Here is a 12,098-nt window from a genome sequence, read left to right as displayed (position 1 = left end):
TTAGAAGAACCAGGATATTTTTTTAACATAACTGAAAGAAGAAAGTCATATACACCTAGGATGGCTTGAGGGTGAGTAAATCATGGGCTAATTTTCATTTTGGGTGAACTAACCCTAGTGAACTAACCCTATATTAAGTACATAAATATGTAAATGTATTTGTAGTATACTTGGCATAAAATAAATGTATTTCAAATACATTTTAGTATAATTTTCACTAGGGACCCCTTTAAGACCTGTTGATTTCTCTTCAGTTCACAATAATTTGGGGGTATGACTAATGTTTATGTAAAATATAAATCATATAAGGTGCATTATTACCTTCCTCTTTCCCTGTTGTTTATTTATCTTTTGAGGATTTGTGCTTACGACATTTGATCTCTTGGTTTTCCCGGCCCTTTGCAGGCCAAGGCAGCTGAGGACCCTGTGGCAATCCTGCAGGCTGCACATGAAGCTGCCAGTCTGTCTAAGGTCTGGCCACTGCATTGCCTGTGTGAAATTCTGCTTATGTGTACAGCTTGGTAGAGTCTCATAGTGCCATTGGAGGAGTCAGATCACCTCAGAGCTCCTGGTTGAACCGAAGCATGTTTCCCATTCAAATTTTAATTTGATCTATGTGTGTACATTTGATAATTCAGTTAATTTTGCCGTTTCTGTGTGCTATAGATTTTATTTGTGGTGTGTGAAGAGAACTTTTTATAATTTTTCTCTCTTGACGTAATGGGTGGAGTTTGACTTAGTCCAGCCCCCCACCTCTGTTGACCAAATGGGTGGAATTATGTTTAGCGATAGGGTTATGGGTAGGGTTGGGTGTGATTGAACCATCTAGCTCCACCCATTACGTCCAGCAATTGGGTGCTGGATGTCAAGCTCCACCCATTGGCTCTGCAGTGAGCAGCCTCTCTATAGACTTCAACCTAATGATGTGCATTGCTCTGCTGTATTCTTTTTTAGGTTAGATGTGTTTGTCTCCCTCTATTATGCACATCTCCAGCAGTTTTGTTGTGTGCAGATGCTTCACTATAATTATATTCAGATGCTTTATTACCAATATATTTAATTTATATTTTATATATATTTAATCTCAGAATTGTGCTAGCAGTGTTCACTTTCTAAAATCACAAACATAACAGACTGAAAAGCTGAACTGAATCACAATCAATCCACCACAGAGTTACGGGACATCTACATTACTCGCAGTTTGTGTGTGTTCTGACTATCTCTCTCGCTCTCTACTGCAGGTGAAGACGGAGGAGCAGCTTGCTGCAGAGAAGGCCTGGTACAACACTGAGAAAGTCTGGCTTGTCCATAAAGATGGCTTTTCTTTGGGTTAGTGAACTCATAGTGTTCATTAAACACTCCTATTATGATCTGGATCCTCAAATGTCCAGTAACATGTTCATTTTGTCTATATAGCTACACAGCTCAAGACAGAGATGGGCTCTCTCCCAGAGGGGAAAGTGAAGGTCAGACTGGAGCATGATGGGACATTATTGGAAGTGGACGAGGATGATGTGGAGAAGGTGGGCGGAGTCACTAACCACATGGATGATGGTGACCCATGCAAAACCCAAGCAACCTGTTTAAATACTCTCATCTATCGTTTTATCTATCGTTCTATCTGTCTCTCATCAGGCGAATCCTCTATCATATGATCGAGTGGAGGATCTCTCGTCTCTTCTGTACCTCAATGAGTCCAGCATCCTTCACACATTGCGTCAGCGCTATGGTGGAAACCTCATTCACAGCTATGCTGGGTCAAATCTGCTGGTGATCAATCCTCTCAGCACCCCTGCCATGTACTCAGAGAAGGTACGAACTTCACAAAAAGTCATAGTCACCTCAAAATTATGTTCTAAAGAGATGGAGTGACATGGTCTCTTTATATCAGGTGATGCAGATGTTTAAGGGCTGCCGGAGGGAGGAAACAGCCCCTCACATCTTCGCTGTTGCTCAGTCGGCATATCATCAGCTGCTGACAACACGTCAGGATCAAACCATCGCGCTACTGGGCAGGAGCGGCAGCGGAAAGACCACCAGCTGCCAGCATCTGCTGCAGTACCTGGTCACCATCGCAGCCGGCAGTGGAAAGGTGTACTCGGGTGAGGAACAAAATGAGGACCTCAATTGTTGCCTTGTTGTACACTGCTACTGTGAATATGAAGCTGCATGGCCTGCTTTTTTCTGTTTGTGCTTCTTGTACTTTAAAGCCTTAAACTTTGGAAGCTTGTTTCCGCCACAGAATAAAAATATTTGTAATAAAAAAATAAAAAGTTTTAGTAATTTTTGTACTTCAATTAAACATTTGTTTCAGTTAGTGACCAACATTTCAAATTTAAAAAAAAAAATTTATAATGCAAGTTATTCTTGTAATATTATCGTCCATGTGGACGTCCATGACATGCGGAGTCCCTCAAGGCTCAATTCTTGCGCCACTCCTATTTAACCTGTACATGCTCCCACTGAGCCAAATAATGAGAATGAACCAAATTGCTTACCACAGCTATGCAGACGACACACAGCTGTACTTAGCCCTATCGCCTAACGATTACAGCCCCATTGACTCCCTGTGCCAATGCATTGATGAAGTCAACAGTTGGATGTGTCAAAACTTTCTTCAGTTAAACAAAGACAAAACTGAAGTCATTGCGTTTGGAAACAAAGATGAAGTTCTCAAGGTGAACGCATACCTTGACGCAAGGCGTCAAACAACTAAAAATCATGTCAGGAATCTCTGTGTGATTCTGGAGTCAGACCTTAGTTTCAGTAGTCATGTCAAAGCAATAACTAAATCAGCATACTATCATCTGAAAAATATTGCAAGAATTAAATGCTTTGTTCCCAGTCAAGACTTATTGGATTATTGTAATGGACTCCTCACTTGCCTTCCCAAAAAGACCATAAGACAGTTGCAGCTCATACAGAGCGCTGCCGCTTGGATTCTGAGCAGAACCAGGAAATATGAACATATCGAACCAGTCCTCAGGTCTTTACACTCCAAGTTAGATTTAGGATTGATTTTAAAGTATTATTACTGGTATATAAATCACTCAATGGCCTAGGACCTCAATACATTGCAGATATGCTCACTGAATATAAACCCAACAGATCACTCAGATCATTGGGATCACATCAGCTAGAAACAAGGGTTCACTCTAAGCATGGCGAGTCCGCTTTTAGCTATTATGCCAGCCACAGCTGGAACCAGCTTCCAGAAGAGATCAGATGTGCTCCTACAGTGGTCACATTCAAATCCAGACTCAAACACTTCTGTTTAGCTATGCATTTACTGAATGAGCACTGTGCCACTGTACGTCCGACTGTTTGCACTGTAGTTTATTTCCTTTTTATTTTAAACTGTTCTTATTTCATTTGATTATTTTAATTACTTCTATATAAAGCACTTTGAATTACCATTGTGTATGAAATGTGCTATATAAATAAACTTGCCTTGCCTTGCCTTGAAATTAATCAAGATAAATTCTATGATTTTTATCGAGCATCATTATCCCCACAGCTGAGAAATGGCAGGCGGTCTATTCGGTTCTAGAGGCGTTTGGAAACTGCAGTACAGCTATGAATGGGAACGCCAGTCGCTTCTCACACATAGTCTCTCTTGACTTCGACCAGGCGGGACAGGTGGCCTCTGCATCCGTTCAGGTAGTGTACAGCGAGGGCGATTATTCATAATTTCACTGGGGGATTTATCTTTGATTTGCTTTACTGTATGTCTCCCATACAGACCATGCTGCTGGAAAAGTTCAGAGTGACCAGGCAACCAGAAGCAGAATCCAGCTTCAATGTGTTTTACTATCTGATGGCCGGAGCAGATGCTTCTCTAAAGTGAGTGAGAAAACAAAAAGCATGCATACTAAGTGCATACTTACGGCATAAATCAATCCAGCCATCTTTTGTCACAATAAATAGTAAGAATAGACAGAATAAACTGAGATTCATCCATAGCAGGAATTTCAGGAACATATGTAGATTAAAGTTGATCATCGTGCCTTTCAGGACTGAACTTCATTTCAATCACTTTGCTGAGAACAACACGTTTGGGCTCCTCCCTCACTCAAAGGTAAGAAATGCCACAGATGCAATCATAAGGCAGAGCTAGACACATTTTATCTGTACACATTGTATCATATCATCTTTTCTGTAGCCCGAGGACAAGCAGAAAGCCACTCAGCAGTTCACTAAGCTGCAAGCTGCCATGAAAGTCCTGGGCATCTCTGCTGAAGAACAGAAAACAGTGTGGCTGATTTTAGGGGCCATATACCATCTCGGTGCCGCTGGGGCCACCAAAGGTAAAGCTACCAGCTTCTCCAGTGCATAAACCAACACTAATATCTGAATGCATGAGAACACTGTAGAATACAGAATGCCTGATTGCACAGAGTGTATTTTAACATCTGTCCACTAAGAGTCAGTAGAGTCTTTTCACTCATGTGACTGAGAAGTGTGTGTATGTGCTTGATGTCTAAAAAACATTTGTCAGTTATCATCAGTGTTTAAAACTGTTTCATTGTGTACAACAGTTGTTGTGTTTGTGTTTTATTCGTTGTAATCATGTTCATGTGTTTTTATTGCATATTGATGTTGCATGCTGCCCCCATCATAACACAGAAACAGATGCAGGTAAATGCAAGTCTCTCTCTCTCTCTCTCTCTCTCTCTCTCTCTCCCTGTTTCTGTTTTAGACTGAAGGCAGGTGGTTTTATTATTTTTATTTGATTTATTTAGCTTCTTAATAGAACTGTGCCCATCTTTCATCTGCCTGTGTGCTTGTTTCTGCTCTCTGATGTCGAACGCCAGAATGAAAATGTTTGTTCTCTTTGATCATCAATCCAGGAGATGAAAGTTTCTCCTTGTTCTTTGGACATTTGACCAAAGAGCTTTCACAGTAGCTGGAAAATCTATTCTAGTTCAGCATAATGTGACGGATGTTTTGTGGTAACACTGTTTTTCTTTTGCGAATGCGGCTTTCTGACCCTTCAGCGGGCCGAAAGCAGTTTGCCAGACACGAGTGGGCACAAAAAGCAGCGTATCTCCTGGGCTGCACGCTGGAAGAGTTGTCGTCCGCCATCTTTAAACAGCAGGGAAAGAGCACCCTGCCCCGCTCAGTCAGCGTCCGGCAGAGTACGGATGATACGGACAGCTCGGGTATCTTTTTTGTTTGTTAATATTCTTAAATATGTCATAAATGCTTTCCTATTTTATGTTTAACCCTCATCCTTCCCTTTGGTGATTTTGAACCGAAACTCATTTAGAAAAAAAATAATAATAATTGAGTGTTCATCAGAGGGGTCCATGACCCTGGGACTTTTGTCGCACTTGAACCATGAATACACACACAAAAATGTGAATGGATTCAAGGAGTTTTGTGGTTGAAATTTAAACAAGTAAGAAATCCTTCCCTCGCGGGTCAATTTGACCCCCTTAGGAATGAATGGAATGCGAGGAATGCTTCAGTTCGCATAGAAAAACCTAAAAATGCTCAATTCAAACTAAAATTGCTAAAACTTTACCAAAAAAATATAGTTATAATGTCTACATTTGTATCTGAATGCATACTGAAGAGAAACTGACTTTAGCACCCACCGGAACAGCTCATTTGCTCTAAATAGAGCTATAAGACCATCTAGTGGCAAGAGTCATGAAATATCATGTTAAATTATTATTTTTCCACAAGATGATGGCAAAGACACCCAATGTAAGATATTTTGAGCTGAATTAAAAGGGTTATGCATGAAATTGTGATTTTAAAATTTTTTTTATTTAAGTTGAAGGAATGTGATGAATGTGCTTAAATATATTTATTTATTATTTATTGATCAAATCTAGTAATTTAAAGATAAATAAAATGTAAAATGTAAAAATCTCCACCACAAAAAATGCATTAAAAATAGAAAAAATATTATCAAAATGAAATAAAAATAACCTTTCTGGACAAAAAATAAATAAAAAATTGTAAGTATAATTTTAGGGCTTCAGGTCATTATGACCCGCGAGGGAAAGATGTGTTACAAAGTGCGAGGGAAGGATGAGGGTTAAAAAGAGTTTTTGTGTGCGTTTCAGTGTCTAAAGCAACAGCAGCAGAGTGTTTGGAGTCCATGGCATCTGGTTTATACTCTGAGCTTTTCACGCTCATCATCTCTCTTATTAACAGGTAATCAGTGATTACCTAGTGCAGTATGAACTTATTTAGTAGGGTAAGAGATACATTACGCAGCACATGTATCTTTCATAGCACATGTGTTTTTCTCCTTTCAGAGCACTGAAGTCCAGTCAGCATTCTCTGTGTTCTCTGCTGATTGTGGACACACCAGGGTTCCAGAACCCTCGTCAGGTGAAGAACCAGCGCGGTGCCACGTTTGAGGAGCTTTGCCATAATTACGCTCAGGAACGTCTACAGTTGCTTTTTCAGGAGCGGACATTCGTAAGGGAACTGGAGCGTTACAAAGAGGTGCGGAAAAAACACACATCCTGAGCCAATGACAAGTCAAAATCTCATGACACTCGACTTCTTATAAAAGCTCTACATTTATATGGCTGTTAATATACTACAACTTAAATGTACATTTACAAATTATTTATTTATTTATTTGCCTGTATTAGATGGGTCAGTGGAGCAATGCACTACTACTCTGACAGTTTAATAAAATAATGATAAAAAATAATGCAATCAAATTTTGAGTGGTTCCAATTGAGTGCCTTTTTGAAAACTTTAAACTACTATTAACTTGACATAGCATCTTAAAAGCAAAGCTCATGACACAAGATTACCAAGATGTCTATGATACATTTGTACATAGACAAACAATGAATCACAATCGATTAACAATCCTATATGAATGGCCTTCAAGTCTATCTCGGATAGGAAATACAACAAACAATATACAACTGTTCAAAAGCTTGGGTCAGTAAGATATTTTAATGTTTTTGAAAGAAGTTTTTTACGCACACCAGGACTGCATTTATTTGATCAAAAATACAGAAAAAAACTGTAAAATTGTGAAAAATTATTAGAATTTAAAAGAACTGTTTTCTATTTTAATATATTTTAAAATGTAATTTATTCCTCTGATGCAAAGCTGAATTGTCAGCATCATTACTTCTTCAGCGTCACATGATCCTTCAGAAATCATTCTAATATGCTGATTTGCTGCTCAAGAAAAATTTTTTTTTTCTTCTTCTAATTATTATCAGTGTTGAATACAGCTGTGCTGCGTAATATTTTTGTTGAAGGATTTTTATGCAGAATTCTTTGATGCATTGAAAGTTCAAAAGAACAGCATTTATTTGAAATATTTTTTTTGTAACATTATGAATGTCTATACTGTCACCTTTGATCAATTTAATGTATCCTTGATGTGAAATGGGCAAAGAATGAATTTCTTTAACAACATTTTTTACTGATTCAAAACTTTTGAACAGTAGTGCATATTGATTTCTCAGGCCACTTTTTTCCATTTCTATTCAATGTTTTATTCATCTTCCACAGTAATGTAATGTCTTATTATTTTCATTTTTCACGACAAACATTGGCATATGCAATTATTTGCAGTTTAATTAGTTTCATTAATTTGCAATCTAATTGAAGCAATGCATTATGAGTAAATGTCCATCCAAACAAATGAACTGTCTCTGTGTTTCCATAGGAAAACATTGAGATCACACTGGATGACCTGGAGCCCAGCCCTTCTCGCTCATTGGCTGTGATTGATCAGTCCTCCAGTCAAGCCCTGGTGAGACACACTTCCTGAACGAATCAACTGCTATGGCCAATAATTCAGCTAACGTTTAAAGTTTGTGTGATTTATATCATAAAGAGCTCTCTGGATAATAATTATTTTATGTAACTCCCAACTTTGCATTTGTGTTTAATCAAAAACACTTAGATGTTGAAGATTGAAACTGGAAATGCAGGGCAAATTTAATCCTATATTAAAAAAATCATTGTTTGGCCAGTCTTTGTGATACACTTTTTTTAACCGTGTTTATAAGTACAAGTCAAGAACAGAAGAGCTCAATGTGAGAGATCTGAAGGAAAAGTGTGTGTATTATTTCTACGATTGTGATTATTTGACAGTGGATATTCATGTTTGTGTTTCAGGTACGTACTCTGTCCCGTACAGATGAGGCCAGAGGTCTGTTTTGGCTGATGGAGGAGGAGGTTTTACAGCCGGGAGGGTCCGAGGAAACACTCCTGCAACGACTCTTCAGTTACTACGGCCCTGCGGAGGGAGAGAGCACAGGTCACACACACAAACATGCACGAACACAAACTCACACACTTACATTCTGCCCAGGACCAATTTATGTATTGTTTTTCTGCAGGTCGCACAGTGGTGCTTAAAAGTGAAAATGCACATCACTTCCTGCTCGGCCACAGTTATGGGACAGATTGGGTGGAATATGACACACGTGGTTGGCTGAACCTAGCCAGGCAAAATCCCAACCCCCAGAACGCTGCCAATCTGCTGCAGAACTCCCAGAAGTAAGACCTGCCTTCAACCATTTGCACTTGTCACTTTAGTAAATTAGTCAAAAAACATATTATACCTATAATGCTTTTTTTCATTTGATCTTTACTTTATTGTGTAATATAGTTGTTTGTGCATGTAAACAGTGTTACAAAGCACAAAGTCCACGACAAAAGGGACTCCACGACTCCAAGAGAGAACAACGGCCTTAAAGGCCTTGTTTGTTTTCCTGCCATTATTTCCGTGTCATACCTATGCCACCATGTAACACATTTGCATAATCCCCGCCTGCTGGCTATTTTGTATTTTATACAATGGTTGTTATAAGGCCAGGAAGAGGTTATCACTCTTCTATTTGAAAGAAAAAACATGATTACATGGACTTCCAAAGGCAGTGGAACTGAAGAACCAGTGATTTTTAACACTATTCCTCAGCAGCACAACTACAACCTTTTGTATAGTAGTGTACCTTTTGGCGTTAAAAAAAAACACTCTCAGGATTTACTAAAGACATGCAGTGAAAAATTAGCACTGAAAAGGTGTTATTTTTGCAGATGACCTTATTGAATATGCATTTGTAGGAGTTTCCCTTTCAGACGCAAAATTTATAGGAGGAGAGTGTTTAAATGAATCATGCAAGGTGATTTACTGAGGTTTGCTCTTGTCAATTTACTGGTATTTGTGCCATTATTTACCACCCAAAATAAGCATGTCTTAAACCAGACGCTAATTTGCGGCGGCTCTTGGTAGATTGCGTTGGTCATCATGGAAATGATCCGGCTGTGTTTGTGTTCTTTAATTTGCGCGATGTGTCTTAAGTAGATCAAGCGCAGAACTTTCTAGCCCTGTTTATTAATTCTGGCCCTAAATCATGTAAACTTGTTCTAGTAGACCTCCTAAACAAAATTATGAACCTGTAAATGCGGATAAAAGGGGCGTTTTTCATTCAAGAACAAACTGTCTTTCCTACAGAAAGAGCATCAGCGGGATGTTTGTGGGCCGCTCCAGCAGTGCTGCGGTTCTGACCGGCTCAATCGCGGGACTGGAGGGCGTCTCTCAGCTCGCCCTGCGCCGGGCCACCGGCATGAGGAAGACCTTCACCACAGGCATGGCAGCGGTCAAGAAGAAATCTCTCTGCCTTCAGATTAAACTCCAAGTGGTGAGTTTTCAAGAGGATCCTACACTGAATAGTAGTTGTTGGATTGGATGTTTCTTCTAAAATCTTTGGGGAATTGTTCAAATTCCCCATTAATTCGAAGAAATGGCTAATACTACTCATTACATATTGCCTCTTTCGATCAGGATGCACTGTTGGACACCGTTCGCAGATCCAGGGTTCACTTTGTCCACTGTCTGTTACCCCGAGCAGAAGTTCTGAGGGCCACAGGATCCTCAGAGGAGAGTTGCGACCATGGACTCATGCAAATGGATGTGGCTTTGCTCAGGGCCCAGATCCGTGGCTTCAAACTGCTGGACAGTTTGAGGATTTACAGACAAGGTGAGAAAAGAGATCGAAAGATCTAATCAAATAGATACAATAAAGTCCTCTCTGTTATTTCCTGCTGAATATCCGCTTGCTTTGTGCAGGTTACCCTGACCACATGGTCTTCTCTGTGTTCAGAAGACGCTTTGACATTTTGGCCCCTCACTTGACCAAGAAACTGGGCCGAAACTATATTGTGAAGGATGAGAAACGAGTGAGTAGCTATTTAAGAGAATAATGAGCATGGAAATAATAGTACAAAAGCTTTACAAATTACCGAAATTAAGTTTTGGGCTCCTCTCGCTCTTGTGTTTCGTGAGTCCGAGACAAAAATGAACTCTGGGTAATCAGGGTTATTGTGACAGCTTAATCAAGAAACCGCAGCTGGGTCGCTGACTTGAATCAATACGCAGAGCAGACAGAAAAAATGTAGTAATTGCTCTGGGCTTTAGTGCTTACTTAATGCCCAAATGTACTGTAATTATCAGCTAGAAAAATGTCTCCATCCAGGGGCCTCCTAATCTCTTTTTGGTCCTGTGATTAGCTGGGGGGAAAGGAGAGTTTTATACAAAACATTTGCACTGTGGTCCTGGGCATGTAAATGGCAGACAGGGTCCAAAGTTAACATTCACCAAGTGCCAAATGCAAGTACAAATGGGCTTTGTAGAGTAAAAAAAATATTCATGAGTTGAATTCATGAGCATAATGCATAGTTTAAAAATGACAACGTGAATCTCACTGATACAAATAACATGACACATAACTATTGAAACATATTCGAACAACTTTTCCTAAGTGGAAACATTGTAACATAGAAAGTTGCAATTACAATAAAGTCGTACAATAAATTACAAAAAATATACATACATCAAATGGGATATAACATCAAATTGTGCACTGTAGTGCATTGTAAAAAAAATAATACATCCCCAAGTCAAAAATTTCAAGTGACCGATAACATCTAAATTTTTCTCTTAGTCTGACGTATTATTTCTCATTGAGCCAATGTTAACAGACTATTGCAACAAGAATTTCACTTGGGCCAATTGAAAAATTTTTATGTTATCGGTCACTTGAAATTTTTGATTTGGGAGGGTTAGAAATGTTTTACAGTGTGAGAAATTAAGTTGCTCTTCATTATACTGTGAGATACAGTATAACATTGTATATTAAAGGGATATTTCACCGCTGGAAAGATGAATGTCTATTTAAATTGGTCATTTAAGCCATTTATGTGGTAGAAATGTGAAATTATTTTAGAAGTGAGAAAAGCCAGAAAATTAATTTTTGGCTCATGTGAATGAAAGACAACAACTCCTAGAATCCACTTGCTTCGCTGCCCAACAAGGCCACTCCCAAGCCACGCCTACCGGTTACAGAGGGCAGTATGGGAAGAAATGATACAACTAGGCTACTAGTTGACTCGAAACTGAAAAGACGCCGTTTTATCGTGAGATAAATGGGCGGGTTGAAAACATTCGGAACGAGCTCCTCCTACTGGCTGTAGTCTCGAGCCTCTGCCCAAAAAAGCCTCCGATGACGCAAAATGACGATTTTTGCATCATCTGAGGGTTTTTTCCAGACACACAATACAGAAATCTCTGATCTCAGGGGAACATGAGGGAGGACATGAGGGAGGCACGGTCATTCGAAAATACTACCGGGTTTCTACTGATACAAAGCTTAATGCTAATCGGTTAAGTATCCCTTTAAGATAGACGCAATTGTGAGATTGTCATATTGTGAAATATAAAGTCATACTGTGAGATTTAAAGTTTAGTTTTTTTACTCTGAGGCTGAAATAAGCATGTGTTCTTGACTTGTACAAACCTGTGCTGTAAAGAATGAACAGCTAAATAATCACATTGTCAATGGGACTAAATATAAATTTTTTGCAAAATACAGTTAATGTCCAGTCTGAAACATTAATTGCTGGTAAATTGACAGGTATAGCTAAAAGTCAATTTTAGACACCTAACACCTTCTTTTAGAGTAAAAAGGGTACAGAAAGATGCCCAACCTCTTTTTGTAACACAACAGAGAAGGTCAGTGGTGTTTCAAGTCCCAGAGAAAGTAGAAACGATGCAAAATCGGAGATCTAGAGAGACACAACGAGAAAGAAAAAGACAG

At 39.1% G+C, this 12,098-nt stretch overlaps 1 protein-coding gene across 8 annotated transcripts in view; it reads left to right on the top strand.

Annotated features, from left to right (window-relative positions):
* Positions 1 to 12,098, top strand: part of myo18aa (myosin XVIIIAa) — a 52,424-nt gene that overhangs the window by 17,934 nt on the left and 22,392 nt on the right. For 3 of the 8 annotated variants that reach the window (XM_082156994.1, XM_082156993.1, XM_082156997.1), the window contains 19 exons: positions 406 to 471; positions 1,242 to 1,329; positions 1,417 to 1,523; positions 1,636 to 1,812; positions 1,892 to 2,102; positions 3,518 to 3,660; positions 3,743 to 3,843; positions 4,015 to 4,078; positions 4,163 to 4,307; positions 4,597 to 4,638; positions 4,998 to 5,162; positions 6,078 to 6,168; positions 6,273 to 6,465; positions 7,661 to 7,747; positions 8,116 to 8,257; positions 8,340 to 8,499; positions 9,458 to 9,644; positions 9,788 to 9,983; positions 10,073 to 10,182. In XM_082156994.1, coding sequence (XP_082013120.1) covers positions 406 to 471; positions 1,242 to 1,329; positions 1,417 to 1,523; positions 1,636 to 1,812; positions 1,892 to 2,102; positions 3,518 to 3,660; positions 3,743 to 3,843; positions 4,015 to 4,078; positions 4,163 to 4,307; positions 4,597 to 4,638; positions 4,998 to 5,162; positions 6,078 to 6,168; positions 6,273 to 6,465; positions 7,661 to 7,747; positions 8,116 to 8,257; positions 8,340 to 8,499; positions 9,458 to 9,644; positions 9,788 to 9,983; positions 10,073 to 10,182 — 2,475 coding nt within the window. The remainder of the gene's footprint in view (positions 1 to 405; positions 472 to 1,241; positions 1,330 to 1,416; positions 1,524 to 1,635; positions 1,813 to 1,891; positions 2,103 to 3,517; positions 3,661 to 3,742; positions 3,844 to 4,014; positions 4,079 to 4,162; positions 4,308 to 4,596; positions 4,639 to 4,997; positions 5,163 to 6,077; positions 6,169 to 6,272; positions 6,466 to 7,660; positions 7,748 to 8,115; positions 8,258 to 8,339; positions 8,500 to 9,457; positions 9,645 to 9,787; positions 9,984 to 10,072; positions 10,183 to 12,098) is intronic. The other 5 variants (XM_082157000.1, XM_082156999.1, XM_082156995.1 and 2 more) reach the window with 4 other exon arrangements.

Source organism: Leuciscus leuciscus (genome assembly GCF_965113295.1).
Source record: "Leuciscus leuciscus genome assembly, chromosome: 24".
NCBI classification, from domain to species: domain Eukaryota; kingdom Metazoa; phylum Chordata; class Actinopteri; order Cypriniformes; family Leuciscidae; genus Leuciscus; species Leuciscus leuciscus.
This window is presented reverse-complemented; position numbering and strand designations above follow the sequence as displayed.